This window comes from Malaclemys terrapin, chromosome 6, assembly GCF_027887155.1.
Source record: "Malaclemys terrapin pileata isolate rMalTer1 chromosome 6, rMalTer1.hap1, whole genome shotgun sequence".
NCBI classification, from domain to species: Eukaryota; Metazoa; Chordata; order Testudines; family Emydidae; genus Malaclemys; species Malaclemys terrapin.
In genome coordinates this window covers 104564495-104592149 of record NC_071510.1, presented here as the reverse complement: position 1 = coordinate 104592149, position 27655 = coordinate 104564495, and the positions used below count along the sequence as shown (strand labels likewise).

Genomic DNA, 27655 nt, shown 5'->3' with positions numbered 1-27655 from the left:
CTTCCCCAAATCACTGTTCTTCAGCCTTTGTCTAGGGATACCACTTTTAGGGAGAGACACTACTGCGGTCTCCATGCCCATTCAGCTCTTGGCCTCTCTGTTTAATGCCTAACTATGCTGCCTTTGTGGTGGTTTTTTTTCTGATATTGTCACCGCTTCTTTGGGTATTGGACTGGAAGCACAAAACTCATTTCACATACAGCAACACACCAGTATGACAACTTTCCTTGCTCTTGTGCAGCGCTCTCATCCACATGTAAAGTCATGACCCAGGTGTTACATCTGTAAGCACACTGAAAGAGAGAGTCTATATCATGCCAACTATTGGAACCAAGAATCAGCATGTTAGAGCAGGTTTCTGTTTTTGTAGGTAATGGAAGTGCTAATACTGGGGAGAGAGAACACAGCAGCTGAGAGGGAATAGCATAATGGCACCTGTTAGCATTGCCATAGTTTTAGAGTAAGTCAAGGTCTAAAAAGTGATCATAGTCCCACTTAGAAGATCTTTATGGATCGAATTCAACCCTGGCCTAAACTTCAATAGAAGTCAATGGGAGTTTGGTCTGCTTTTTATAAAGACTAAAGACTAGAGGCTGCTGTGGTATTATCCACAGAAACATTCAAAAAGAGATCAAAGGATGTTCTGTTCGGATACAGGATAGGCCTTTATGCACTATCGCATGCCTTGTGGCATTAAATTCTAGCCCCACACAAACACAGTAGTAAGATGGAGGTATGGTTAAAAGTACTTATCAGTAACATAAAGTAAAAAACATGAAAGATGTTGTAATTATTGCAAAAACAGTGTTATAAACTCCTTAAAAGAACTCTAAATATTAGGGTTAGGAAATGCAGGTAGGTTGTTTAGGCACTTTTAAACATACAGCTATGATTAATGCATGTGTTGTTATGGCGTCAGATTATACTAAAGACACCTTACATCTTTTTCTCCCCCACCCCTTTGGTGTTAGCACAGGGCAAAATTAAGTTTGTTTGGGCACCTTAACTGCATTTCCATACTTTACATCTAGACTTTCCTATTCCAACTATAGGGAAACAGTGGAGGACCTCAGACCCACTGTGTGGTAATTTGGCAAATGTTGACTTTTTAAATGGCAACTTCTGTATAGCAAAGAGAAAAAAAAATGAGCTGGAAAAGCCTTCGCATATATACTAATACTTAGTTTGCTTTCCTTTTGCTCTATAGCATGATAACAATATCATTCACCGGGACCTGAAAGCAGAAAATGTATTCTATACCAGTAACACCTGTGTGAAGGTGGGAGACTTTGGATTCAGCACAATAAGTAAAAAAGAGGAAACTTTAAACACTTTCTGTGGGTCTCCTCCTTATGCTGCCCCTGAGCTCTTCCGAGATGAAAACTATGTTGGTGTTTATGTTGACATATGGGCACTAGGCATCCTTTTATATTTTATGACAACTGGTACAATGCCATTTCGTGCGGACACAGTGGCCAAACTGAAGAAGTGCATTCTTGATGGGACATATAGCTTGCCTCCATACCTTTCAGACACTTGCCAGAAACTGATCAGAGGAGTTCTTCAGCCAGTCCCAACTGCACGATACTCTGTTGAATGTATTATGAAGAACGAATGGATGCAAGGGATACGGTATCCAAAAGCCTTGGATCCATTTAAACTGGATCCAAAGTATTTAGCAGAGACTAGTACCCTCAAAGAGGAGGAAATTGAAGTGAAAAATACCTTGGAAGATTTGGGAATCACAGAAGAACACATTCAAAATAACCATGGAAGAGATTCTCGAAGCTCAATAACTGGTATCTACCGAATTGTTTTGCACAGAGTGCAAAAGAAAAGAGCCCTGGAGACTGTTCCTATAGTCACGCAACCAGAATCCAAAGAGCAGGATTTAAAGAAAGGTCACAGTTCATACCGTGGTATCAGACATACATCTAAGTTGTGTTCAATTTTATGAATTGCATATAGCAGACTACATTCAGTAACTTTAACAAGGGGTTTTATTCATTTCACAGTAAGCTTTGATGTTACATTTTTGTAATTTTTAAATAAACCAAAACTGCCTTAACTCTCAAAATGTATTAGTTCATCCGGAGGACTGATGTGCTCAAACAGACTCGTTTGTGTTTGCACTTTGGCCCACAGACCTCACATGTAAAATGGAAGATATACTAATTGATTAACAAATACAAGTTGTTTAATGGATGTTGTCTTTTAATAATTGACTAGAATTACTCAATATACTTGGGCTGATCTTTTAGGACAGCTATTTATAATATGTGGCCACTTGCAGAAATATTACATTATTAGCCTGATGTTAAGTCACAACAGTACAGGAATCTAAATGATAACCAGATTTTGTCCATTGCAAATTGGCAATTTAAAGAGACTGATTCCTGAACAGCTGTGAATATTTATTTACAAGGAATCTATAAACTATTACTTAAGACTATTAGGTATTAAATGTTAGCGCTTCATTTTTAGCTATTACACCTTGACTGATAAAGAGGCTCTAACCTTTTTTTCCCTTTCTCATCATTAGTCCAGGATCAGCTTTTGAAAAATCCTGAAAATTGCTGTAATGTATCACAAGTTATCCTATATTTAAAGTCAAACCCTAACATGATGCTCCACTAACTCAAATCAAACATTTTTCACCTTTGTCTTAGTACCACTGTGAGAAATGCTGCGACTCCTGGATACAGTCAGCTATGCTGCCATCTACTGGACCTAGTATGGTTTGATCCTTGAGTGAATGAATAAGTAAGGCTACGATTTTGTCATGGATATTTTTAGTAAACGTCATGGGCAGGTCACGGGCAATGAACAAAAATTCACAGAAGCCGTGACCCGTCCTTGACTTTTACTAAAAACATCCCTGACAAAATGGTTGGCAGGAGGGTCCACCACCCTGCCCCGCTGCATGCAGTGGCAGGGAGCTGCAGCCCCTCACCCCTGTCCAGTGGCTGGGAGCTTGGGCGGGTGGCTGGGAACTGAGGGGGGGTCTCTCCTGCAGCTGGACTGCTGGGGGAGAGAGTCCGACTGCTGGCAGCAGTGGCTGGGCTGCTACAGGGCCCCAGTGTCATGAAGGTTGGAGAAAAAGTCACAGAATCTGTGATTTCTGCTACTCCATGACATACTTATAAGGCTATGAGTAAGGAGATGAGGCATCAAGAATGCAGAACTACAGCATACCTAGTCCTGCTCCAAATGAAGGCCACGGGCTATTGCTAACAGGACCAGACTCCAAGTTCATCTGGCTTTAGCTTCACTTATAGATTCAACACTAATGTCCTTGCATAGGGCATTAAGGAAACATACCACAATGCAGTGCTTCTGGCTCATGTTACTTCAGCAGTAAAGATTAGCACCAACAGCCAAAACAGTTTGTTTTTGTTTTACTTCTAATGGTCACTAGTATCAAAATCAATCACCAAATACCACAACCCATACACAAGAGTGGGATAGGGTGGGTTGTTTGTTTGGGGGGGGGGGGTTCTGATAGCCTAGTATTTTGTAGTAGTGGTCTCCTTGCTTTATTCACATTGCTATGTACCCTTTTAAGAGACAGATGCCCTATGCAATCCTTGTGTGTAAGATAGGAGACAAAGTTACCCCTACTTCTGCTTACATCAGAAGTTTGGGCTCTGCTCCCCCTACATCAATTTAAATACAAACTGTAAGAAAGTTTTCCTAATAGTTATATCACTATGAGCTGGAACAGTTAAAATAGCTACTTTGACAGCTAGAGGTAAGTCTGTTAGGCTGTGTAAAAACTGAAGTTGCACAGCTTCAGTTTGTATTACTACCAGAACTTCAGTTGCAGCTTTTCCATGTTTACACTGGCCTGGTAGGTTTTTAAATAGCTCTTTTTATACATTAAAAATGAAGAGGGGTGGTTCAATATTCCTTCATTTGCTTTTATGTAGTAAAGAGGAGCTTGGATTTTTAAACAAAGTAACAGAAAATTGACTGCATCGTAGTCAGAGATGAGTTCAGAGCAAGAAGGCCGTCAAGAAAAATTAAGCTATCAAGTCTTTTTCAAAATATTGAAGGAAAGGGGATGGGAATAGAACCGTTGCAGACTACAGATGCGTTAGAAATGGTTTGGGTTTAAAGAACAAGCAGTACAGAATATTGAAAGATACAGTCCTAACACATGATTCTAAATATTTTTGGGTTAGAGTGCCAACTAGACAGTCTGATTAATTTTCCTCTTAACAGTCCACTACAGAACAGAAAAGGGAAGCATTTATACTAGAACACTGCATAGGTTGGGTTCCCTGATCAGTAACCTGTAAACTCTCCAGTATTTGCTGGGTCATTAGATTCTTCCTAATCCATTTAAGAGATGTATTCCAGAGCAGTTCAGCACTACACCAACACCGGTTTCAAATATCTCTAAAACTTTATTTACAAAAGCAGCTGCTTCAGTGTTAGTGAGGATGGCAAGTAAATTTCTTTGTGCCAGTAGTTCTTGGCCTGTCCATTGCCAGCAATGGACTTTATTCTGTGATAAATTTGTCTTCTGGCAGCAAGTAGAGTTGCTCTTATGAAACTAAAAACCCAAACACTTGCAAAAGTATCTTCATGCATCATTTCTCCATCACTTTCCATAAAAGCACTTAGACCATTAGTCCACATCAGTTCATATTAAATGAAATTTTAGAAAGTTGACTGTACAAGTCCAACAAAAAAAGTTATCAAATCCTAGTGAGTGACATACGGTGTATTATACAAACACTACATTACACAAAAACCTGCATTTCGCAACATGTCATTTCTGCAAGTTTATATTAGACAATGAAGTTTTGAAGTGGACAGTGAAATAAAATTAAACAAGAGACTCAGTCCTGTACATTAGAACAATTGAAATATATTTTACAAGCTAGCAAGGCTCTTCATAGCTCAGAATGGTCTCCCCACTAGTTTCGGACATTTACTCCTTGCATGATGAACAGCTTTCAGACTGGAAGGATGGAAAAAGGTTTTTGTGTTTTCCTGCAACAGTCTTGTTATAGAAGTACAAGAAGTACAAGTGAAATATGAAGCCAATCATGAGTTCAGAGTTAAAAATTGCCATTAAGAAAAATATAGTAGAAGCAAGAGCTAGGAGTCAAGAATGAACTGTCACTTTTCCCTTTGTGGTTTGTCAGTTTGAATAAACTCCCCATAGTATTTGGAAATTGAGGACTAGAAGTCTGCTCTGTGATTATTCTGACAAAAAATTAAACCTAAATGCTTTTTAAAAGCCAGATTGAAAGAATTAGGGAATTAAACCCTTTATTTGACAAATATCGCTTTCTTCCCACTGCCCTGCCAAGAACTGCTCAGTGGAAGGACAACAAAAGACTCCAACTTCATTCAGTCCTGGGCCTCTGCTAATGTTGCCAAAACAGTATAGCGGTGGGCTTTAAGGATGTGGATAAAAGTGATGTGATATGGACACTGGGAGTTAGATGGAGACCAAATCTATAAGGTGGTCACAGATTTTTGATCACTTAATACCTATTCCTATCTTAATTTTTTTAGCAGGGGAAGTAATGGGTATATTGTATTTAGAAAACTGACAGTTTATTGTCAAGGCACTGAGGACCCCAACATTAAAAAGCAAAGTGACTTCTGAAAAAGAGCAAGAGAACGGCTTTTGGTCAGTTTTTGGGGAGAGGAAGGAACCAGTGTGTTCCTCCCTCCTCCATTTAGAAAATTTTACTCCCAGGGTGGGAGTTTGTGCATGCACATTTAAACCTATTTTAGGTTTCACTAAAAAAATTGGGAAGTCAAGCAAAATTCCTGTTTTTCTGTGTCCAGTTACCAAGATCTTGTAATTGGTACACCCATTCCTGAACCTTTTTTTTAAAACCACACCAACATCAAGAGTTATGAAAGCCCTCCAAACCTTTGCCTTTTTCTTTTCCAATACATTCATGCTTTAGTGTTATGAAACCACATTAAACAAAGCCTCTCAAGGAGTTTAAACAGTTTTCCATGCTCCAATTAGAATATTTCTGTACAGTGAAATTTAGATATTTAATCCCTTTTCCACCACGCCCATTTTGATTAATTTCACACCTCACAGAGGTATATTAATGCTCTCCATTGGAAACAGAGACAGCAACAGCTTCAGATTCTGTGGTTGCAGGGATTCTTGGCACTTTCTTAGCAGGACTCGGGATAAGCTGAGGAGGAAAAAAAAAAAGTTAAAAAAAAAAAAAAAAAACAGAAGTTTCCAGTTCCTGCTCTTAGATTTCATTGCTTCTTCCTAGACTCCCAGCATTATCTCCCAGACAAAATTCACGCTACACTAGTTAGAAAGTTTGGTTTTAGGTATTCACGTTTGATTGGATGTTTCTGCAGTCTTGGTTTATATACAAACTGACTCAGTCTCTCTTGCACCAAAACTTACATTCTGCAGGTGGGATTTTTTTAAATGTCTATCTTTGATTTTTTGGCTCCTATTTTACCTATTTTAACTTATTTCCATCTAATTTGTTATCAGCCCCTTGTCTTCCTTTTACAGGGGATTTGCATAGCACCACTATATAGAAATAGTTTTGCTATTTACATCAATTATTAACAAAAATACAGAAATTTCACCTCATGAACTATGCTTGGATGGACAACCTCAGCTCCGGCTTCCAAAAGCCCATCACCCAGCACTGGACGTCGAGCATAAGTTCTTCTGTGTTTTTCATCCACCCGCACTAGGTACCATGTTCCCTCAAAGAGATCATCCACTGAACACTGTGGAATGTAGTTGGCTATGAGGAAACCAGTAAAATATTATTAACTGATTGTTGATGGTTAAGAATGAGGAGTCTTGTGGCATCTTAAAGATGGTAAGGCAACTTTTCTTGTGCTATATATTTATGCCTGCCTACTGTAATTTTCTCTCATACATCTGAAGAAGTGGGTCATAGCCCATGAAAGCTAAGCTCTAACAAATTTATTAGTCTTTAATGTGCCACAAGACTCCTTGTTTTTGCTGAAACAGACTAACACGGCTACCCCTCTGAAACTTGATGGTTAATGTTTATTGTAATATTCACTGCCTCTTTCCAAATTGCAATAGCAGAAGAGCATGTGTACTAATACCAAAGTACGGCCTTCACTTTAGCTCAAATTGTGCCATGAATACTTAACTGCTGCAGTGCTTGATTGAAATTATGTAAAACTAGAAAGCCCTGGACTTCGATCCTTAACTGAATTCACGGATTTGATAACAATATCAGGAATTTACTTTGTTAAGCATATTGTAATTTACTTTATATGAAAATGCTTTTACCCAAGTGATGCGTTTCCTGTCTAATCTTCATGTTTTCAGCAAAGACATCTGGTGCAATACACTTTCTTGAGTCAAGTCTTGTTTTCAGATCAGATAGGCTAGCAGTTATTTTATCCAGAGAAGAACCTGGAACACAAGACCGCCACTAAGTCAATGCTAACATCATAAGTAAATGTCAATGCACTAGTATTTCAAAAGGACTTTCGTACAAACTGGAAGACTATAGTTGTCTTTTAATATGCAATTTTCATGATCTCTGGGAAACAAGATTACATTATTATAGCTTTAGTCATTATCACAGAATAACAGGGTTAGAAGGGACCTCAGGAGGTCATCTAGTCCAACCCCCTGCTCAAAGCAGGACCAATCCCCAGACAGATTTTTGGCCCAGATCCCTAAATGGCCCCCTCAAGGATTGAACTCACAGCCCTGGATTTAGCAGGCCAATGCTCAAACCACTGAGCTATTCCTCCCTTATAAAGCTAGCCTTTTGAGAGTTAGAACATGGTGAGACCGCATCTTGTATTTTAGTCTTTTCCCTATGGTACAGAAATACTTCTATCACTATTAGCCAGTCTGTTGCATTTCTGCTTATACCAATGTTTTAGTGTAGCCAACTTTTCAGGTGAACTGTCCAAATGAGAAATGCTATAGTCAAATTAACTTACCAGGTGTGGCATCCTGTGTAACTCTAATGGAGTAGAGTGTAGCAGCAAAACCAGAGCCATAGGAGAACACACCAATTCTTTGTCCTGCTAGCTGCTGTGGGGAGTACCTGTACATCAAACAACAGTTAAGAAAAATTAAGAGAACTACGCTTACGTGCCAATTTTAAATAACCAAGTGTGATATTTAGCTTCCAGGGAGAAGCCTGCTAAGACCAAAGTTTATTGGAACGGTGCAGCTGACATCTCAGACTACAAGCCATACATAGTTCCTATACATAAAACAAGTAACACAAAGAGTGCTCCTCACTCCTTGTTTTTTCACTTCTCATGATGAGGCATCTACACATTGCATTGCCTGTATTAGACTGTATGCATCTCAGGGAAGGGGTCTTTCTCACTTTCTAACTGAGAAGTGCCACATACATCTACAGCACTAGAGAATGATCTTTGAAACAAGATTTAGGACTCTGCAGTGCAGCTACCATCAAACTAATTTAAATGGAATGAGGTTAAATAATGTCCAGAACATTACAATCCTCAGGTTATTTGCTTTTTCCATGCCTAAAGGGTATCACCACCTCTAAGAAAACTCAAAAGCCCAGGCCGAGAGAAAGTCAATGCTAAAAAGAGTGGGCTTGCTAGAGTTCCCTTTGGTGCTGTCAGTCTCAGTGGCTGCACCACAGCTGATGCTAGCTGGAACGGTCTGCAAAGAAACAAAGGAAGTTGCTCTTTTGGTATGCTTGTTTTGGTGGAGGAAGAGAAGATGTCTTGATTTCTCTCCTCTTAACTTGTTTGGAGGCTGGGAGCGGTGTGTGCTAGTAAATGAGAAGTTTAGTCAGTGGCTAATTAGTTTGGATAGTAGGGAAGCAGCTATTTCTGGATGCAATTCACGAAAGATGGACGGATGAAGTATGTGAGACAAGAGTACATACAAATTAGTTATTGTGTAGGCTGGTTTTCTTTATTAAGTGTGCATGCAGAACCATTTGAGCTGCAACTAGCCTCTAGTAATCATCTAATCAACCCTGCATAACCTGTGGCAGGATAAGAAAGGCTTCTGATCCCTAATTCAGCAACCGTGTGTGCTTGTTCAGGTTAAGACTGCAACTAGGTGGGGGGTTGTTAGTTTACAAGGATTATCTAAAATGTTGTTTTGCTAATCCAAGGCATAGATACTTGATGCAACTATGTTTATTCACCATCAACTGTTAGTATGCTGTCTTGCACAAGACAAGAATCAGGACAACCCCTTCCCTGGAATGTGTACAGCCTGCTTAATGTATCTAGAGCACTTTGCTAAACTTATGTTTGGGTTTTTAAAAAAAGATTGCTACCTGAACTTCATCCAAGGGAAAAGATTTTTGGGGGATAGTTTGTTTTGGTTACAGTAAGCCTGTTGGGAATAAGTTCTGTTTCTAGAGCTTTTTAAGAGTTAACATGTCAAGTACCAATTTCTTACTTTTCTGGCTTTATACTTACTGTGCTAGAAGAGAAGCAAGGCAGCCATAGACTGAAGGGGTGTACATGTTTCCATTTTGATTGGATACAAGTAAAGAAGCTTTGGTTTTCTGATTAAAGAGTTCAGCACTAGCTTTCATAAAGGCCTTCTCCACATCTCTATCAAAATAGGTATCCTCCAGTTTTACATCCCTATTTAAAAAATAATGAGGTTTAGAAACTGCTGCTACTCACTAAAACAGCTGAAAGGGAGAAGCATATGGGATGTGTAGCACATTTTAGATTCCCTTCTTCCTCAGGCTAATTAAGTGATAGTAGCAGTTCTCACCTGAAAGCTTCCAAGCCACTATAGATACCATTTTCTGTTTTAGAGTTCTGGTCACTAAGAAAGTCATTCAACAACAGTCGAGCCACAGATTTCTGTACAAGTTTACAGTATGGAGAATGGAAGATCATGAAGCCGAAGTCATTCAAGGTAAAGTCTCTGTCACTTCCTTCTGGCAAAGGCAAAAGAAGGCACAGTAAGTTGTAACAATGTGTGTACAATTGCTCACATTAGCCCCCCCCCCTTTTTTTAAAAAGCAAACTATAGTATGGTAGCATCCAGGAAGTTACTGTAAAACCTAGCCTTTGCTGGCAAGTTACTAGAAGCACTGCAGTTATTTGCATTTCAAAATATAAGGTTATTTCTGGCAATCAAAGAAGCTCTTCAGATAACAATTGGCAAGTTGTGCCTGTACTGTAAATTGACATATGATTGTAGTGCTACACACAAAAAAAGCACAATGGTATTTTGGCCCATTGGTAAGATTTAGCAGTGGCAGGAGGTAGTTATTTATCTCCAAAACAGTGCTGCTCAATAAATATGAAACAAAATGCTTATATTTATTCTGTATAATTGTTGAACAATTGAATATAAATCTCAGTGTCACAGGATTAAGGGATCATTAAAAAAGCAAATACACACTTACATCCCACTGGGCAAGTTACACTGGAGGTATAAACTAGCCAAAGTCCTGGTGACAATGTTGCTTCCCTGAGGTTTATTTAATATTTATTTAAAATTTCTTTAGGCTGGATATACAGATATATGCGGTTGTACAGATACTGCATTCTCATTATGTGCTCTGGCAAATAGCATTTTAGATTGCCACCGATGCCTGTAAACATTTTACAGTAATACATACCTTTTTGCCACTGAGCACGGATTTTGTTGCGGTAGACAAAATAGCAGCGATCTAATGCACTGAGGTAGCACTGAATAGATAGTTTACCATCAACTACAGGATATTCAGACACCATATCTGGCTTATAAAAGTCATAGGCATGCTGCATATGGGTCCCACGCAGTCCTATTTAAATAAAGAAAGAAAGATTGCTTAAGAGTCACTTTATAAGTCAACCTGAATACATGTCACCCCAGCTTAGTGGCATACAGATAAGATCTGGTGCTGGCCAGATAGCTTAGTAGTGAATTCTCACATCCATGGTGGTTTGACATACAGCTCCCGATCACTCACTACCAAGGTGAGAATGGAAGTGCTGGCAAAACACCAGGCTAGATTCACAAAAGGATTTAGGTGCCTTAGTCCCAGAATCAGGCCCCAGTGATTCACAAAACTTTCACCTCAGCTGCTGCTGAACCGTCTAGATGTCTAAACTCACTTAGCACCTGAATTTGTGCAGTAAAAAGTTCCCTAGGTGCCTATGTTTCTGTTTGAGCATGTGAACTGCAGCCCCACTCTAGACCTTTTGACACCTAAGCCCCAATGCGATTCATGAACTAGGGGAAAAATAGGCATTTCTCCACCTAACTCCCCTGTGGGGTCAAACTCAGCAGGTGTCCTCAGACCTCACCTACCACATCAGGCCCATATAAGCAGGCATACACCAATCAGGCATTGGGAATAGGGGATGACCTCCCTCATTACTTTTGGCCCAATGGTTAGGGTACTCACTGGGGTTGTGAGGGACCTCAGTTCAAAGTCCCACCTCCAACAGAAGGGGAGAAAAGGGATTTGAACATGGATCTGGCCCCTCTCAGGTGAGTTCCCTAACTACTGGGCTATTCTAATGTACAACTCCCTTAGTCTCTCCTACTGAAGGTATTCCACTGAGGATAAATAATTAGAATAATTGCTGTAGAGGGACTGGATGCTGGGTCTGTCACCTCCTAGGTGAGAACTCTAATCACCAGGCTACAGAGTCATTCTTATATTTAGCTGCTCTCTCTGGCCCAATTACTCTTATTATTTATCCAAACTGGAACAATTTCAACAGGAGAGATGCCCACATCAGAATATCCCAAAATACAGGAGTTTAGGGCACTCATCTGACAGGTGGCAGATGCCTGTTCAAATCTCTTTTCCCACTCAGGGGAAAGGGGTTTCCACACTCCAGGTGTGTACCCAGACCGCTGGGCTAAGAATCATAGGACTGGAAGGGACCTTGAAAGGTCATCTAGTCCAGTCCCCTGCACTCATGGCAGGACTAAGTATTATATAGACCACCACTCTAGTATTATCTAGACAGGTGTTTGTCTAACCTCCTCTTAAAAATCTCCAATGATGGAGATTCCACAACCACCCTGGGCAATTTATTCCAATGCTTAACCACCCTGACAGTTAGGAAGTTTTTCCTAATGTCCAACCTAAACCACCCCTGCTTCAATTTAAGCCCATTGCTTCTTGTCCTATCCTCAGAAGTTAAGAACTATTTTTCTCCCTCCTCCTTGTAACAACCTTTTATGTACTTGAAAACTGTTATGTCCCCACTGTCTTCTCTTTTCCAGACTAAAACCTAATTTTTTCACCCTTCCCTCATAGGTCATGTTTTCTAGACCTTTAATCATTTTTGTTGCTCTTCTCTAGACTTTCAATTTGTCCACGTTTCCTGAAATGTGTTGCTCAGAACTGGACACACTGTTCCAGTTGAGGCCTAATCAGCACGGAGTAGAACTTGCTTACATTCATGCTAATACATCCCAGAATGATGTTTGCTTTTTTTGCAACAGTGTTAGACTGTTGACTCATATTTAGTTGTGGTCCATTATGACCCCCAGATCCCTTTCTGCAGTACTCCTTCCTAGGCAGTCATTTCCCATTTTGTATCTGTGCAACTGATTATTCCACTTGGGAAGGAACACTTCGCATTTGTCCTTATTGAATTTCATCCTATTTACTTCAGACCATATCTCCAGAGGTGCCTAACCCAGGTTTTGTTAATCCCAGTAATTTTCAAGGCTCCTAGAAATTGGGTGTGCTGACGCTCAGCGTCACTATGCTTAAGTTCCTTCATGAATCTAGCCTATCCTGCCTGTAACAAGTCGATTTTCATCATCCCTGTGAGAAAACTGCGCTGATACAAGGACTGCACAGTCTTGTCTAGTGCCTATTTCACATTGGTGAAGGCAGGCAGTACCTCCTACTCCACCCACAGGTGAATCCCGCTAGAGGCAGCAACAGGTCAGTTTAGACCGAGATAGAAGGTGCAAGTTCTAACACCAGAAAAGTTAATCTGGCTCCCCGGAGGCCTGGAATGACAGTAACTACAGTACAGGACATCCTGGAGTTCAGAGTGTTCTGCAGGCCCCATATATGGTATCCGTTTTAAAATCTTTCCACATAAGACTAACCTCGCTCAAAAATTAAAGGAGCATTTGGACCAATTAACATAGCAACAGCACCAGCTCCACCGGTTGGCCTGGCATTTCCAGTGGCATATACAGCTATGTCTCCAGCAACAACAAGCGCATAACGACCTGGAAAAGATAAGAAATAACTATGGAAAGAAGTCCCAGGGAAACTTTATTTTTAGCTTGCAATGCTTAGTTTTCCAGTTTACAGGAAGATATGGTTGCAGGATTGTGCGAGCTCTCATCAGCTGACACTTCTCCAAATTTATTTCCGCCTTTTATTTTCATCCCTTGGAGCATTCCAGATTTCCAAGAAAAGATCAATGATAAGTAGGTGTCTCAGAATCACTTTGTAAAGCATATACAATACATTCTAATTTCACATTTACACAAGGTGTAACCTAGACGTGCAAGTCATCTTGGAAGTATACATTTTCTGTCTAGCGTATTTCCCAGGAAACCTCTCTCAAGTCCAGTGCCTGTTTTACTTAGCATTTTTTAACTATAGAAAACGAAATCTTATATCTTATAAAGTATTTTTAAAAGGCTTACTATCCAAGCATAAAGTTATGTGCTGTGTATTTAAGGTGGTTACTAGGAAGACTACTGGACAAAGACTTAAGATGTAGCTTTCGAACAAAGACAACAAACTTACCATCCCAAGAACTGGACTCAACCCAGTTAACAGCATTAAAGATAGCAGCAGTGCCTCCATAGCATGCATTTGTTGTGTCAATCCCTTCTACGTCTGTATTACCAGAATCCTCAAAGAGCTGCATCAGGACAGTCTTTACCGATTTTGACTTGTCAATGATTGTCTCTGTTCCAACTTCTAATCTCCCAATGCAATCATAGGAGAGACTGTTCCTCTCCATAAGCTTCTGTACCACAGTCAAGCAGAGTGAGTTGATATCCTCTCTATCGGAGCAGAATCCCATCTTCGATTGACCCAAGCCAATGGTGTACTTCCCAGCATCCACACCATCAAATGTTTCCAATTCTGTCTGGTCAACATACTGAGAAGGAAAATAGATCTCCAGGGCAACAATTCCCACATCTTTTGGCCAACAGGCTTCAGCATTCACAGGAAGAGACCCAGGCATTGTTGTAGAGCTTGGAAGAGGAGAAAAAAAACAAACCACCACCAAAGCTTATTTAGACACATTCACTTTAATAAGTAATTGTGCAGTAGACTTCTAATTTCCTACAAACTCCTTGAAAAACTATTTCATACATATTCTATCTAATGCTGTTTGCTCTGACATGTCCTACCCTCTCATACCAATATGGAGTACTCATCTTCCTTAGAGGTGCACTTCACAAACATGCTTAACTCCCCGATATTCTCTTTTTTTTTTTTTTTTAAGTGTAATTATTTTAAATTTAAGGGGAAAAATTAAAGTTTCTATTTATGTATTGCTAGTTATTTTCTTCCCATTTTATTAGTGGATGCTTTGTACTTGTTTCTTTGATTTCATAATTGTCAGTTGAATTTCTGGTTTGACACCACTAAGAATTTTTGAACAGGAGTACTTGTGGCACCTTAGAGACTAACAAATTTATTAGAGCATAAGCTTTCGTGGACTACAGCCCACTTCTTCGGATGCATAAGAAGTTTTGTAATTATTAAAAATACAGATTTAGTCCTGATGATGCAAACACTTATGCATATTAGTAAGCCCACTGAAGTCAATTGGATGATTCAGGTGAGGACAAGTCTACCAACAGAAGGTGGGTACCAAGTAGAGGTCTGCCATAGAGATCTAGGCTCAGAGATCTACCCATAGGGCAACTACTACATGTAGAAATTTTTGAAGTGAAATCTAGGTTAAGTAAATGTGACACAGAATGTAACTATGCTGGTATTCTAATCTGTCTACTCAGGAGCAGAAACCCTTTCAGTTAGTCACTTCCTGAAGAATGCAAATCAGGGGATCTTTGCAGTATCGATGTCACCTTTATTGTGGAAAGTGTTTCCCTGATAAATTAATAAAATAGAATAGTGCACTGCAGTGACAATAGGTACCAATGTTTAATTTGAGATCTTGGTCTTTTGAATTGCACATCCCTCCTGGAGACCTGTCATTACCCCTTACAGGCACTTAGATCAAGATGTGCATTGTGGGATGGGACCGATCAGCTCTCAGTGTCTAAAAAAATAAACATGGGACCCCTTCATAATCAGGAAGATGACCAAAGCAACCAATTCCATGAAGGTCTCTGGATCCCAGCCACCTGCCTACACACTGCCTGTAATAAATAAAGTGGGGGGATAGCTCCCTTTAATGGACACCCAGCCAGCCAGTTAGTTGTAAAATCCCTTTTGGTAGCTGTTCTTTACTTGCTTTACCTGTAAAGGGTTAAAAAGAAAGTCCCCCAGATAAAGAAAAAAAAAAAAAAAGAAGTGGGCACCTGACCAAAAGAGCCAACGGGAAGGTAGAACTTTTTAAAATTGGGAAAAACTTTCCCTTTGTCTCTCTGGGCTGAAGGGACAGGGCAACCATGCTATAATCAACTAAGCCAGGTATGATTATAAGTCATCAGATTGTGCCTAGAAGTACTTATCTGAATTCCAATGTGTAAGTAGATCAGAATGTTTAGCTAGATGTGATTAGGGTTATTTCTTTTATTTCTTATTGGCTTGTGGACTCCACTGTGTTAACCCAGATGCTTCTGTTTCCTTGTAACCTTTAAGCTGACCCCCAAGAAAGCTATTTTGGGTGCTTGATTTTTGGAATTGCTCTTTTAAAATCTAGCAAAAGCTTAAGTTCCAGATATATTTTCTTTTTTGTTTTTAATAAAAATTTACCTTTAAGAACAGGATTGGATTTTTGGTGTCCTTAGATGTTTGTGCATGTTGTTTGATTAGCTGGTAGCCACAGCTAATTTCCTTTGTTTCCTTTCTCAGCTTTTTTTTTTTTGGGGGAGGGGGGGTGTCTTGAGGGCACCCGACAGGGAGGAATTCCCAAGTGCTCCTTCCTGGGTTCAAAGGGGGTTTTGTTGCATTTGGGTGGTGGCATTTACCAAGCCAAGATCAGAGAAAAGCTGTAACCTTGGGAGTTTAATACAAGCTTGCAGTAGTAAGTATTAATTTTTAAAATCCTTGCAGGCCCCACTTCTGCACTCTGACTGACAGTCTTGATGCTGCCTAAGCTAAATTAAGTCAAAGCTGAGGTTTTGCTGGCAGGATGTCAGAAAGACAAAATACTTCAACCAAAAAACAAACCACCACCCATACCCTGCCTCCTCTACAAAAACCCCACTACTAATAAATAATTCATACCTAGCACTTTCCATCACTAGTTCTCACAGCGCTTTACAAGAGGAATCAGTGTCATTAGCCCTATTTTACAGAGAAACTGAGGCAGAGTGGTGGACTTTCTTGCCCAAGGTCATTCAGCACTCTGAGGTCCTGAGTCTAAGCACGGCGCTCTGTCCACTAGGCACTCAGACAGTCTAGTCAGTATCCAGCCTCGGGGTCCTTCTGACTCAGGGTTACTGGATGCCCCCAAATGGAGGCAACACCCCGCCCCTCCCCACAGGCACTGCCATCTGCACAGGGCAGAAAAGAACACCACCAGCCTCCCCCCGCCTCCCGACACCGGCTCCGCACCCCCAGCGTCACGGCCCGCTCCTGCCCCGGAGCCATGCGGCCAAGCCCAGCCGGGACAAGCCGCAGCGCGGCGCGGTATCAGCCCGGCGCTCGGCTCCGCGCAGCACGGGGCAGGTCCCGGCCCATGACCGCAGCCCTCCCTGCGAGCGCGAGGCCCAGAGCAGCCGGAGGGGGGCTGTGGTCTCAGCCGCCCCCCAGCAGGGCCCGGGGGCTCCCGCGCATCGGGCTCTCGGGCCGGGAGCAGCCCCCGCCTAGGACAGGGAGCGGCTCCTCAGCCACCCCCGGGGGCGGCTCCCGTCGCCTACCGACCCCCCCCCCCCCCCCGCAGCGGTCCCCCTCGCTTACACGTTACGGAATCCCATAGCCGTCCCGCGGAACGGGCCAGGCGGGTAGACCCGAGTGCGCAAGTGCGCACTCGGCTGTCACCTTGAGGGTCACCCAAATGCGCACGCGCGCTACTGCAGCAACCCACGCGGCAGCCCCCAGCTGGCTACTCCACCCCTCGTAGTGCTGTGACGTAGCGCCGGTTAGTGCTGCAGTGCAGACTCTGCCCAGCCCAACCCGCGCGTGGAGGAGAGTACAGCGCCTGCTCCTTTTGGGGGGCGAGGGGCCGTGCTGCAGAGCTGCGCTGGGAGCGGGCAAACACAGCGCCGCGGGGGCGAGAAGAGACAAGCCCCGGCCCTGCCCGGCAGCCTTCCCTTTGTTCGAGGTCATGGGAATGGAGAGAGACAATAGTAGCTGCCGCCCCAGGGGTGGGTCGGCTTGAGTAGCTATTACCCAACCACATCTGGTATTTCTGCTGCAGCCTGTGGGTCACTACACCTGATCCGTGTTGTGAGGTGGGAGGGGATCCCCAGATACCTGAGGCTGAAGCTTTCCCTAGCAGTAGGGCCCGCAGTGGAGGAAGCTTTTTTATTTTCATGGAAATAGAGGCTATGGATGCAGCCTGCAGTTTCCAATAAAAAGTCATCCATAGGAACAACAGACAATAGCGCCTGTGGTACACTCACATGTTGAGTACTGTGTGCAAATGCGGTCCCTCCATCTCAAAAAAGATGTATTGGAATTGGAAGAGGTTCAGAAAGAGGCAATGAAAATGATTAGGGGTAGAGAATGGCTGCCATCTGAGGAGAGATTAATAAAACGGGGACTTTTCAGCTTGGAAAAAGATGACTAACAGGGATATGATAGAGGTCTACAAAATCATGACTGGTGTGGAGGAAGTAAATAAGGAAGTGTTCTTTTACTCCTCATAACAAAAACTAGGGGCCACCAAATTAAATTAATAGGCAGCAGGTTTAAACAAAAAGGAAGTATTTTTTACACACAACACACAATCAACCTATGAACCTCCTTGCCCGAGGCTGTTGTGAAGGCCAAGACTACAACAGGGATCAAAAAAGAACTAGATAAGTTCATGGAGGATAGGTTCATCCATGGCTATTAGCCAGGATGGGCAGGGATGGTGTCCTTAGCCTCTGTTTGCCAGAAGGTGGGAATGGGTGACAGGGGATGGCTCACTTGATGATTACCTGTTTTGTTCATTCCCTCTGGAGCACCTGGCATTGGCCCCAGTACTGCTGTTTTTATGTATGTCCAGGATTTAATGCTATGCTGTGAAGTGTAGGCTACACCTGGATCCTACAGAAACATGGGGTGTAGATGAGCCACCACTGTGTAGTAGGGGCAAGGATCAGCACATGTTTTCTTCCTCCCCTGCCTTCATTCCAAGAAGGAAATAGTAGCCTGACCTGAACAGGCTAGGATGTGACAAGGTAATTAGGCACAGTACAAGTTAGAGGTAGGCTAGGTCTATGTTTCTCAGGCTTTTTGATACCAGGGACTGGCTTGTTGCTTTCCTAAACTGTATCAGGGAGATCACTGATTGGCGTTGGTCCATAGCCCAGACGTTGAGAAACATTGGGCTAGGTCCCTGACCACCTAAATAAAAAAGGTGTAGTTCCTGCTGTGAGGTGCTAACACTCCATTAGACAGAGAGGGCAAGTAGGAATAAACAGGGAGGGGAAAGGCTGAGGTATAACAGGTTACAACAAGATTTTTTTGTTTAGCTGAAATGAATTTAATCACACAGTACAGGTAGGTGTTACTACATAAAGGGAAGGCACAGACTTGTCTTTATGAGAAAGTTGCATGGATAGAATCCAATTTGTTAATTTAAACCTATAGTGCCCCATTTAGGCCTAATTTATATTAGATGGTTAGATTGACATAAGCTGCGTCACGTTAACCTAGATGTGGAAGCATCTTCACTTAAATTTGGCTCCTGCCCAAGGAAGTGCCTCTCTACACTGCTTTAGAAACAGCACCTCTCTGAGCATCCCAGAATCACAGTCAAGGTAATTAGGTCTACACAATGTCAGTGTAGACACTACATTGCTTATGTCAACTGTTACTGGCCTCCAGGAGCCATCCTACAATGCCCCACGCTGACAATACAATTGATACAAGCACTCCTGCTGAGGGCATGCACTGTGGACACAAAGAGTTAAGCCTGCACACACACAAGCAATTTAATAAATTGTTGTGGCTGTATGCCGACATAAGTTAGGTCAACACAATTTTGTAGTGTAGATATGGCCTTTGGCCATGATCCTGCAACCATTTATACAGGTTCTGAATTTAACTACTTAATTTGAATAGTCCCCTTTAAGTCAATAGTTCTACTGGAAGTATGTGTTTGCAGCATTAGGATTTCAGTTTAGAGTGGCTTTGTTATACACAGACTGGGAGCAGGTTGAGTTAAATGACAACACAAAACCGAACGAAAGAAAACTACTCAAACCAAAACAGGAGTGGCCACAGAGGGATCTAGAGAAGTTATACTCGTTCAATTTGCCCATTTAGTTGCTACCTAAAAGACAGATATAAATACTCAGATGCATTTATTACTGTGTAAACATGAAGCCAGAGGATTGTTACTTAACAACTGGTTGGTTTTATGATTAGAAGCAACTGCATAAGGATACCTGGAAAAGAAAGTGCATCAGGGCAAAGTTATTTTAAAGTGATACTAACTAGTACCAACTGTTTAATAGTGTTGTTTTCCACCTGCTAAGTTTGCTTGGCATACATTTTGGAAGCACTAAAATAATGTAAAAAGAAGAACAGGAGTACTTGTGGCACCTTAGAGACTAACAAATTTATTAGAGCATAAGCTTTCGTGGACTACAGCCCACTTCTTTGGATGCATATAGAATGGAACATATATTGAGGAGATATATATACACACATACAGAGAGCATAAACAGGTGGGAGTTGTCTTACCAACTCTGAGAAGCCAATTAATTAAGAGAAAAAAAAAACTTTTGAAGTGATAATCAAGCTAGCCCAGTACAGACCGTTAAGAAGTGTGAGAATACTTACAAGGGGAGATACAAACATTGAATCTAATGGCTCAGCCATTCCCAGTCCTTATTCAAACCGGAGTTGATTGTGTCTAGTTTGCATATCAATTCTAGCTCAGCAGTCTCTCGTTGGAGTCTGTTTTTGAAGTTTTTCTGTTGTAATATAGCCACCCGCAGGTCTGTCACTGAATGACCAGACAGGTTAAAGTGTTCTCTCACTGGTTTTTGAGTAGGCATTGGCACCCTAACATCAGGCTTGTCTGGTTATGTAGACTCTCTCCTCAGACCCTACGCTACCAGCACTCCCAGCTATCTTCGAGACACCACTGACTTCCTGAGGAAACTACAATCCATCGGTGATCTTCCAGAAAACACCATCCTGGCCACTATGGACGTAGAAGCCCTCTACACCAATATTCCACACAAAGATGGACTACAAGCTATCCGGAACAGTATCCCTGATAATGTCACAGCTAACCTGTGAACTAAGTTCAGCCACCATATTTTTGCGGATACAGACTAACACGGCTGCTACTCTGAAAACTGAAATAATGTAGTTATTACTTTTATTTAAGTTTCTAATCAGTCTAAATTACTCAAGTTTTATTCAACAGGTTTAAAATGAGTCTGTCAGTAGTTCAGATATTGTTCCTTTAGCTTATCCTTGAAGTGCTTGCTAGTACTGCAGTAAGATCAGATTTATATTTCTGTGTTCCAGCAAAATGAAATAGGACACTGGCTTCATCTCAGTGAAAGATTGTCCCCTAGTCTGAAATATTAATTGGCATGTTTATGCTATAAGAATGCAAAGCAAAAGCAGGTTGCATACACTAGATATACTACAAAGACAGTGATTTTTATTAATCTGACAAACCCCAGATTGAAATTAATAATTAACGGTTAATTAGGTCCTCTATCAGAAGAGATTCGGAATAGACAGTTTACAAGCAAACTGGTCCTAGCCCAATGGGGACAACTGAGGATGGATAAACATTGGTTTGATTGAAACCTACCACGTAACAAAATGCCATTTCCTCAGTTGTAACACTGAGTAGGAACAAGACTCCTTTAATAGGAAATGTCAGTGGTAAAATAAATTTCAGTTGCAAAACTGTCCGAATCAAAAGCAATGCAATGACTATTAACAGTATTGCAGTCCTTCCATCTGAAGTGAGTCCATGCCTTGAAGTTGTATGGTCATGGATAAAGAGCATTTAAAAGACAAAACACTATACAAAAGATGGAGCTCAAATTACTCCCCTTGTTGTAGTTTAAGTTATCAAGATAAACAGCTAAAATGCTGTTTCATGTCAAAGACAAGAATATTTTGATACCAGAGTCGTCACTATAACAATTCCAAGAAGCCTGCACATCTCAGAGGATTGAAAGGTCATAAATCCAGCTTTCACTTCTGTTCAAATCCCACATACATTGATAGTGACCAAAAAGTCTTTGCCATCTGACATGTCTGCAGTGGAAGGAACTGGCAAAACAGTCCATTTCCAGTTTCTGTTGCACCGATCTCCACATCACAATTGGTACTCTTATTGATAATATCAGCAAAGATCATAAGGCAGACTAGCCAGGGTGGTTGGCAAGTGGCCTGTGTTTTTCTCTGGATGGGCACAATTGAAAAATAAAATCATTTATAAGATAGATGGAGACCAGTGGAAATCTGTACCAGTGAAAAATCATGTTTAGTGTAACCTGCACTTGTAGCATAGCTTCCTGGCCATGACCCAGTCAGTCAACCCTTGAGAAAGGCCAAAGTATGAGTTATGGAAACTGAGCTACCCTCTAACTCAGGGGTGGGCAAACTTTTGGCCCAAGGGCCACATCTGGTATGGAAATTGTATGGCGGGTCATGAATCCTCACAAAATTGGGGGTTGAGGTGCAGGAGGGGGTGAGGGCTCCAGCTGGAGCTGTGGAGTGGGGCCAGAAATGAGTTCAGGGTGCAGAAGGGGGAGCTCCAGGCTGGGGCAGAGAGTTTGGGTGCAGGGCGGAAGGGCAGGAGGGGAGGGCTCTGGGGTGGGGCTGAGGGGTTTGGGGTGCCGGAGGGTGCTCCGAGCTGAGACCAAGCGGTTTGGAGGGTAGGAGGGAGATCAGGGCTGGGCCAGGGGGTTGGGGCGCAGGGCATCAGGGGTGCAGGCTCTGGGCAGCGCTTACCTCAAGCAGCCCCAGAAGCAGCAGCATGTCCCCCCTCCGGCTCCTATGCAGAGGCGCAGCCAGGCGGCTCTGCGTGCTGCCCTGTCCACAGGCGCTGCCCCGCAACTCCCATTGGTCACAGTTCCCAGGGAACTGTGGGAGCGGCTCTTGGGGTGGGGGCAACGTGCGGAGCCCCCTGGCTACCCCTACACGTAGGAGCCAGAGGGGGGACATGCCCCACTCAGTGCAGCCCCCAGAAGCAGGGGCAAGTTCTCTATCCCACTCCCCGGCTGGAGCGCCAGAGTGGGGCAAGCCCCAGACTCTGCTCCCTGACGGGAGCTCGAGGGCCAGATTAAAACATCTGGAGGGCTGTAGTTTGCCCATCCCTGCTCTAACTCCTACTACAAGCATTCCCTTCAGGAATGGAATGAGGCCCATTAACAGGAAAGTATGGGTAGGGTTGGGAAGATTATAGTGCTGCTTGTAATGTTCCTATTCTATGGTAGAAAGACTTCAGCCTTCATGAGTGAATGTTCAGCATCCTTCAAACCAGCTTTATTCACAGTGACAGCAATATTAAATTAACTCTAACTTTTGTATTAATAGGCCAGGAAGACAAGATGCCATAACTGACACCAAAACTGATGCATGTAATAACCCTTAGAACAATTCTAAAACAGGCAGCCAAATGAGTTTTTAGAAAGATTAATGCCATCAGTATCAAAAGGAATTTGTGGCATTGATGATAATTAGTTATGTTCCCTCACACTACTGGAAAGCCTTTTTTAAAGAGTCTCTCAGAGGCATAATGTGCAAATTACAGCAGTCCTTGCATTGGTTGCAAAATGCTACTAGCTCAGTTTTTCCATTATGGGAGAGACATCATATGGTGGCACACACAGTTTTGTTTTTTAAATTAGAGCGAGCGCTGCTAGTTTGCTTGAGATCATTCTCTAGACTTTTCAGATTTTTTTTTAAATTTCTTTTTTTCACAGGACAGAGTCTGCTGAAAGCTACAAAACAGAATAAGAATTCATATCTTTGGTTCTTGCAGGCAACAAAATTGGTCATTCACTTTTTTCCTTTTATTCCTGAAATGTTTCATAAATAAAACACTGAATAAAAATTTTAATTTCTGAAGAAATACTGCTATGATGAATTTGATAATCAGTTAGTATGCCCTTTAACTTAATGTAGTTCCTTTCTCCACTTATTTTAAAATATGTTTAATCAGTGTGCATTGAATACAGCATGTACTAAGCACTGAACAGACCACCAGTTGATATTTCTACCAAACATATGAGAAAGGTTATCTGAAGATATCCAAAGATTTTAAGAAGGCTGCTGCTAAACCATGAAGTGTTCATGAGGTGCAGCACTCTTCTGGTTACAGCTCAGGTTTTAGGCAGCAATATGCACTTATAAAAAGAAATGCAGTGCATGTACAATTTCACATCTTTTCAAGAAGCTCAGAAAGTAATTAGGAAATAAGAATTTCTCAGAGAAATATTCTCTCTTCCCATATCAGGTTTTACATTGCTAATGTAGCAAATACAGGATTTCGGTTATTAAAAAGCCGCTTGCATAGTAATGCACAGGCTCAATTCTGTGATTGGGTTTGATCCTGCAAAGCACTGGGCACTTGCCAGAGTTAGAAGAAAAGCAAGGGAGAGAGACTTAGTAGTAAGCCTACTATATGATTAAGAGGGCTGAAGTAAGGAGATGAAAAAAAATTGGTTTTGGGATCTGGAGTTCTGACCACAATGAAGTGGAGCAATAACAAATGAATTTAATGCACACACCAGGCTAATAGGATAGGAAGTGGCAGTGACATTATCCACTAAAGTCATGCCTTGCACTCATTCCTGCTTTTGGTTACCTGGTCAGTTCAGTTCCTGAATCACTGAAGCCAGATACATTTTTAGAGTTTGTGTAGAAAAAACATTCAGGGGAAAAAATAGTTAAGCTACATGTTTTAATGTGTGACTGAATTTCAGTAGGACAGTGCCTCCGACTCCTTTGATTTATTTCTTTTTCTTCTTTAAGACATACAAAATCCCTTCAATTTTCTGCCTCCAAAAGCCCCATACATATGCAGGCAAAATTCCCAGTGACATCAGTGACATTCACACCCAGATGGATCAAAGATAGCGTATGGCAGTCTCTAGAGTTTTATTAGCTGAAAAGCATTCTGCAGAGATTCTGGTTGCACAAACACCATGCAGTAAAAGACTGTCCTATACCAAGGCGGATACTAGGGCAGTGACTGCTGTCCTATATGCCTGTACAAGCCTGGCACATTTTGTATAGTACTAGAATACACAAAAACAACCACTAAAGCCTCGTTGGCATATAGCCCTTATTTTCATAGTATCTCTCTATAGCTGCCTTGTTCCGCTAGTGAGACACAGACTAAATCTACGAAGGATGCCTTTTACTGACAAGTCCAAGTATCTGGGTACCTGGGCTGGGCAGGCACCGCGGGGTGAGCACCACATTCTGGGCTACCGGCTCCTTGGCATGCCAGACACGGGGAGTCCCCGTTTAATCCAGCCACGGACCCCGCAGCCAAACGCAGGGCAGCGCCCACCCCTGTGCGATGCAGCTGGGCGCCCCTGGCCAGCCTTGCGCACTCCGCGCAGCCAAGGAGATGTGACCCAGGCGCCTGCACCCAGCCCACCACCGCAGCTCCGGGGCCGCTCGCTCCCCTCGGCCCCTGCCCAGCCCGCCGGGGGGCTGGTCTCACTGAACGCCAGGCAGCCGCCAGCCCCGCCGCACGGATGTCGCAGCTCCCCAGCAAGCCCCTGCGCGGGTCCCAGCCCCGAGCGGAGGCGGAGATCTCAGTATCGCCCCCCGCGAGCGGCTGGGGTGGCCGAGGATGCGCCTCTGCCCAGCTCTCACCTGCGTGATGCGCCGGTCCCGCTAGCCGCTTCGTTCTCTCTCCCTCAGCCACTGGATGGGGCACGGGAGCAGGAGCGGCGCCTTTAAACCAGCCCCGCCGCCCAAGCGGCCGCTTGAAACGTGAGCGACAGCTCGTCCGCCCAATCAGAGTCCCTCCGTCGCTGGGCCCCCTTTTGTCACCACTCCCAACCAGTCAGCGGACGGGGAGGCGGGCGGTGCTGGCGCATGGTGTGAGAACGTGACGCGGCCTGGGCAGATTGCTGTTCGCCAATGGGAGCGCGCCAGTGGGAACTCCGCGCAGGGCCCAGCTGACCAATGGGAGGCGTGCTGCCGACTGCGGGTGAGGGTAGTGTGGCCGCGCGGGTCCCTGGCGCACAGAGGAGGATGTTGCCTAGCAACGGGAGTGAGTCTCGGCCCAGGCAGAGGGTAACCAGAGCCTCATGTTACTTTAAGGGGAGAGGCGCGCCCCTGGGGGGTTAGGGGAGCTATGGAAGCTCTAGGGTGCCAGAGCAGGGCCCTGGGTGGAGAGAGGCTGCTATGGGGGAAAAGGGGAAAGACATAAAGGTGGACAGGGTCAGGAGGTGGCAGGCAGGGGGATGGATGGAGGTTCTCATGGAGATGGATGGGCACAGGCTTCCTTAGCGAAGGGATGGACTAGGGACTCCCAAAGGTGAGAGGAATAGCAGTGGGTGGGGGAAGAGACAGGTGCCAAGCATAATTTCTGTGAGTTTAACATTAGGGTCATTAGGCACCTAAATGCCCTAAATCTTATAAAAAAACAACAAGGAGTCTGGTGGCACCTTAAAGACTAACAGATTTATTAGGGCATAAGCTTTCGTGGGTAAAAACCTCACTTCTTCAGATGCAGGAAGTTGCATCCGAAGAAGTGAGGTTTTTACCCACGAAAACTTATGCCCAAATAAATCTGTTAGTCTTTAAGGTGCCACCAGACTCCTTGTTGTTTTTGTAGATACAGACTAACATGGCTACCCCCTGATACTAAATCTTATAGGCACCTAAGTCCCCATTTCAATCCGCAGAACTCCTGCCGCACCTTGTAGGTGTCTAAATATAGTCAGAGTCTAAGTTTTTCAGAGTAAAAGTTCCCTAAGTGTTTATGTTCTTGCCTCTGGGCCTGCGTACTGCTGCTTCCCTCTAGACATCCCTGCCTAAGTCCCAAAGTTAGGGTTACCATACGTCTGGTTTTCCCCGGACATGTCCGGCTTTTTGGCAATCAAACCCCCGTCCGGGGGGAATTGCCAAAAAGCCTAACATGTCTGGGAAAAAGACCGCCGGCCAGGCACTTCCCCTCCCGCGGCTGCTGTGCTCCCTACCTTGACTCTTCTGCTCTGTTTAAAGCCGAGCTGCCCAAGTGCTACTGGCTTCGGGCAGCCTCCATGCTTCCAGACCCTGAGCCGCCGGCCGGGCACTTCCCCTCCCGGGCTCCGGCTGCTGTGCTCCTCCCCTGACTCTTCGGCTCTGTTTAAGAGCCGAGCTGCCCGAGCGCTACCGGCTTCAGGCAGCCCCCATGCCTCCGGACCCTGAGCCGCCGGCCAGGCACTTCCCCTACCGGGCTCCGGGGGCGCAGGGTCCAGAGGCATGGGGGCTGCCTGAAGCCGGTAGCGCTTGGGCAGCTCGGCTCTTAAACAGAGCCGAAGAGTCAGGGGAGGAGCACAGCAGCTGGAGCCCGGGAGGGGAAGAGCCCGGCCGGGGGCGCAGGGTCCAGAGGCATGGGGGCTGCCCGAAGCCCAAGCGCTACCGGCTTCACGGTTTGCCGGGCAGCCTCCAGACCCTACGCCCCTGGCTGGGTGCTTACCCTCCCGGGCTGCAGCTGCGCTGGGGAAGCGCCGGCTGGGGGCGCAGGGTCTGGGGGCTGCCCGGCAAACCGTGAAGCCAGTAGCGCTCGGGCAGTCCTTTTTGCGTGGCTGGGAGGGAGGAGGGGGAATGCGGGGTGCTCATGGAAGGGGGTGGAGTTAGGGTGGAGTTGGGGCGGGGCCAGGCCCCCGTGGAGTGTCCTCTTTTTTTATTTTTTAAAAATGGTAACCCTACCCAAAGTAATTCACAAACTGGGGGAAGACAGGCATTTGGCTGCCTAACTCACATGCAAGGCCCAATTTGACATGCTTAGAGGTCACCTATCAGATCAGCACCCAGTCATAATACTAGGGTGGAGGGGAAGAGGTGGTGCACATACCATAACTTTTAGCCCAGCAGTTAGAGCATTTACTGGGAATGTGGGAAACCCAAGTTCAATTCCGCCCTTCTCTTCCTGAGGGGGTGAAAGCATTTGAACCAGCAGTCTCCTGCTGCGCTACTTAAAAGTGCTGTCTAACCATTGAGCTATGGGATATTCTGATGCAGAGTTCCCCCAGTCCCTCCTGTTGAAGCTGTTGCACTCTGGATATATAATGAAAGAGTGATTGGAACAGGGAGACTGGACTCTGGGTCTCCCAACTCTCTGATGGATTACAGAGTCACTTTCTCTCCCAATGACTGATCCACTGTGGATAAATACTTAAATAATCATTAGGCTAGAGAGAGAGAGAATGACTCCCAACTTTTGCATCAGTGGTAAACATCCATGC

At 43.7% G+C, this 27655-nt stretch overlaps 2 protein-coding genes across 6 annotated transcripts in view; one reads left to right on the top strand and one right to left on the bottom strand.

Moving 5' to 3' along the window:
• NIM1K (NIM1 serine/threonine protein kinase) overlaps positions 1–6078 on the top strand; it is a 77849-nt gene extending 71771 nt beyond the window's left edge. For both annotated transcript variants that reach the window (XM_054031522.1, XM_054031523.1), the window contains exon 4: positions 1208–6078. In XM_054031522.1, the coding sequence (XP_053887497.1) occupies positions 1208–1957 (750 nt within the window). In that variant the 3' untranslated portion in view covers positions 1958–6078. The remainder of the gene's footprint in view (positions 1–1207) is intronic.
• HMGCS1 (3-hydroxy-3-methylglutaryl-CoA synthase 1) lies at positions 1983–25158 on the bottom strand. Of its 4 annotated transcripts, none has more exons than XM_054031520.1 (10): positions 25071–25158; positions 13701–14158; positions 13046–13171; positions 10599–10763; positions 9740–9908; positions 9433–9603; positions 7954–8060; positions 7286–7411; positions 6598–6761; positions 1983–6179 (listed from the first exon to the last, which is right to left on the bottom strand). In XM_054031520.1, the coding sequence occupies exons 2-10, from the start codon at positions 14146–14148 to the stop codon at positions 6087–6089; spliced, it is 1569 nt and encodes a 522-aa protein (XP_053887495.1). In that variant the 5' UTR covers positions 14149–14158; positions 25071–25158; the 3' UTR covers positions 1983–6086. The 4 variants fall into 4 exon arrangements, with proteins under 4 accessions (XP_053887495.1, XP_053887493.1, XP_053887494.1 ...); XM_054031518.1 differs by lacking the exon at positions 25071–25158 and adding an exon at positions 17004–17090; XM_054031519.1 differs by lacking the exon at positions 25071–25158 and adding an exon at positions 16329–16573.
• Positions 25159–27655: the final 2497 nt, after the last annotated feature.

Excerpts from the sequence above, each read along its gene's own strand:
- HMGCS1 (XM_054031518.1), bottom strand. Across the intron at positions 8,061-9,432 it reads CTTGCTTCTCTTCTAGCACA|GTACTCCCCACAGCAGCTAG; the intron begins GTAAGTATAAAG and ends TTTGATGTACAG. Across the intron at positions 7,412-7,953 it reads TACACAGGATGCCACACCTG|GTTCTTCTCTGGATAAAATA; the intron begins GTAAGTTAATTT and ends CTTGTGTTCCAG.